This window comes from Otolemur garnettii, unplaced genomic scaffold (genome assembly GCF_000181295.1).
Source record: "Otolemur garnettii isolate 467f Iridium unplaced genomic scaffold, OtoGar3 scaffold00043, whole genome shotgun sequence".
NCBI lineage: Eukaryota > Metazoa > Chordata > Mammalia > Primates > Galagidae > Otolemur > Otolemur garnettii.
In genome coordinates this window covers 4,444,261-4,447,460 of record NW_003852438.1, presented here as the reverse complement: position 1 = coordinate 4,447,460, position 3,200 = coordinate 4,444,261, and the positions used below count along the sequence as shown (strand labels likewise).

Sequence of the window (3,200 nt, the reverse complement as noted above, 5' to 3'; positions counted from 1 at the left end):
TTTTTTTTGAGACAGTCTCACTCTGTTGCCCTGGGTAGAGTGCCCTGTCATCAGAGCTCACAGCAACTTCAAACTCTTGGGCTCAAGCCTTGGCCTCCCAGGTAGCTGGGACTACAGATACGTACTACTACACCTGGCTATTTTTATTTATTTATTTATTTTTGAGACAGAATCTTGCTTGTTGCCCTTGGTAGACTACCATGGCATCATAGCTCACAGCAACCTCAAGTGATTCTCTTGCCTGAGCCTTCCCAGTTGGGACTATAGGTGCCTGCCACAATGCCCAGCTATTTATTTGTATTTATTTATTTTTTTTTTAGAGACAGGGTCTCACATTTGCTCAGGCTGGTCTCAAACCTGTGAGCTCAGGCAATCCACCCTCCTTGGCTTCTCAGAGTGCTGGGATTACAGGTGTGAGCCACTGCACCCAGCCAGTAATCATTTTACATACAAACAGCATCAGTCCCTCCACTGGTGAAGATGAGGCACCTACCTCCCTATCTAGCTTCCTTTCATAAAATGTCCCATCCCCAGCACCCTGTGCTCAATCTCATACTGCTTGAACCCACCAGGCTCTCTCTCTCTCCCCTCTTTAGCCCTTTACATACCCTGTCCTCTCTTTCTGGAATGTCCTTGCCTTTCATGCCCCTAGGACCGCTTTCCTTTCTCCGCTTTTGTTAACTCCCACTTTGTCCTTTAAGGTTTAGTTGATGCTTCAATTCTTTTTTTTTTTTAGAGACAGAGTCTCACTTTGTCACCCTCAGTAGAGTGCTGTGGTATCACAGCTCACAGCAACTTCCAACTCTTGGGCTTAGGAGATTCTCTTGCCTCGTCTCCCTAAGTAGCTAGGACCACAGGTGCCTGCCACAACGCCTGGCTATTTTTTTGTTGCAATTTGGCCAGGACCAGGTTTGAGCCCGCCACTCTCCGTATATGGGGCCAGTGCCCTACTCACTGAGCCACAGGTGCTGCCTGATGCCTCAATTCTTCCAGAAAAGCTTCCCTTTCTCTTTGCATTCCTAGAGCATTTTTGGCTTTATTTGCCAGGACTATGTGGCAAATAATGATAGCAATAACAGCAGGAGGAGTTTTTTGGTTTTTTCTTCCTTCTGAGACAGGGTCTACTCTGCTCAGGCTAGAGTACAGTGGTATAATAGCTCACTATAATCTCAAACTCCCAGGTTTAAGTGATCCTCCTGCCTCAGTCTCTCAAGTTAATGGAACCATAGGTACATGCCAACATACTTAGCTAATTTTTAAAATTTTTTCTAGAGATAGGTTCTTGCTATGTTGCTCAGGCTGGTCTTGAACTCTCAGGCAATCTTCCTGCCTCACCCTCCCAAAGTGCTAGGATTACAGGTGAGCCAGCATGTCCAACTACCGTTTGTTATTTTATATGCCATAGTCATCATATCTTTACACATAGTCTCATTTAATCCTAACAGTAACCTTATTAAGATAGGTACTATGGGCTGGGTGCGGTGGCTCACCCCTATAATCCCAGCACTTGGGAGATCGAGGTGGGTGGAGTGCCTGAGCTCACAGTTTCGAGATTAGCCTGAGCCAGAGCAAGACCCCATTTCTAAAAAAATAGCTGGGCGTTGTGGCAGGCACCTATAGTCCCAGCTACTTGAGAGGCTGAGGCAAGAAGATCACTTGAACCCAAGAGTTTGAGGTTGCTGTGAGTTTAGACACCATGGCACTCTACCAAGGGTGACCAAGTGAGACTCTGTTTCAAAAAAACCAAAAACCAAAAAAAGATAGGTACTATGATTTCTATTTCACAAATGAGAAAGTAAAGCTCAACACTACTAAAAAGTATAGCCAGAATTAGAGCTCATGTGAGTCTGGCTCCACCAAGCACAGCACTTGACATGTAATGGGTGTACTATATTTTGACTGAATACTGAGAATCAAAAGCAGGTGTAGAAGCTGTGATGGGGAGTGGTGGCACCCAAAATACCCAGGGCAGACTCCTACCTTGTTATCCAGAGTAGCAATCTCCTGTTGGCTGGCAGTGGACAGGAGAAAAGAATTCATCTGGGTCTTCAAGGTGTCATCCACTTCCACATCAATGTCATAACAAGCTGTTTTTTTCTGATCATTTGGATCGACACTGGCAGAAAAAAAACCAAAGGGGCCTGGTGAAGAGCTTGCACCCCTAGGCATAAAACTCAGAATCAAAAGATGGCCCATGAATAACGGGAAAGGAGTTGACTGAAAAAATACCCAAGAACTTTTGGGTGGACAGAAACATTCGGTACCTTCATTGTAGTTGCTCCTATATGGTGTATACATCTGCCAAGAGTTATAAAACTATACTTTCAGTGGGTAAAACATATATATATAAATTATACCTTGACAAGGTTTACGTCTTTATTTTTTATTTTTTAGAGACAGAGTCTCACTTTATCACCTTTGGTAGAGTGCCGTGGCATCACAGGTCACAGTAACCTCAAACTCCTGGGCTTAGGTGATTCTCTTGCCTCAGCTTCTCAAGTAGCTGGGACTACAGGCGCCTGCCAGAACACCCAGCTATTTTTCTGTTGCAGTTTGGCTGGGGCTGGGTTCAAACCCACCATCCTCTCAGTATATGGGGCTGGCGCCCTACTCACTAAGCCACAGGCGCCACCACAAGTTTACGTCTTTAAAAAGTCAATGGTAAGGGCAGTGCCTGTGGCTTAATGAGTAAGGCGCCAGCCCCATATACCGAGGGTGGTGGGTTCAAACCTGGTCCCAGCCAAACTGCAAAAACAACAACAAAAAATAGTCAGGCATTATGGCGGGTGCCCGTAGTCCCAGCTATTCTGGAGGCTGAGGCAAGAGAATCCCCTAAGCCCAAGAGCTGGAGGTTGCTGTGAGCTGTGACACCACAGCACTCTATCGAGGGTGACAAAGTGATACTGTCTCTAAGAAAAAAAAAGTCAATGGTAAAAAGTCAAATAGTACAAAAGGTATCTGGTGAAAACTAAGTTCCTTCCTCCCTAAAAGAAACCACTGCAACAGTACCTTCTGTATCTGTTTTTCCTTTTAAACTAAAACTGACCCTCAAAATAAAGTAAAATAAAACACACACACTATAAAAAGTAGCATCACTTTAAGCACAGTAGTATAGAACAGACCAGCTTCTACTGACCACAGTTATAGGTTGTAGGAGTTACCATCAGTGAGTGATGGTCCAAGTTTTTTTTTTTTTTTTT

The 3,200-nt window shown here is 44.5% G+C and overlaps 1 protein-coding gene across 4 annotated transcripts in view; it reads right to left on the bottom strand.

Moving 5' to 3' along the window:
• The window catches only part of SMARCD1 (SWI/SNF related, matrix associated, actin dependent regulator of chromatin, subfamily d, member 1), a 19,033-nt gene that overhangs the window by 7,736 nt on the left and 8,097 nt on the right, over nucleotides 1-3,200 (bottom strand). For all 4 annotated transcript variants that reach the window (XR_001161329.2, XR_002773582.1, XR_002773583.1 and 1 more), the window contains exon 10: nucleotides 1,981-2,116. Coding sequence is in view for 1 of the 4 variants with exons in the window: in XM_003790365.3 (XP_003790413.1) it covers nucleotides 1,981-2,116 (136 nt within the window). In the remaining 3 variants the exon portion in view is untranslated. The remainder of the gene's footprint in view (nucleotides 1-1,980; nucleotides 2,117-3,200) is intronic.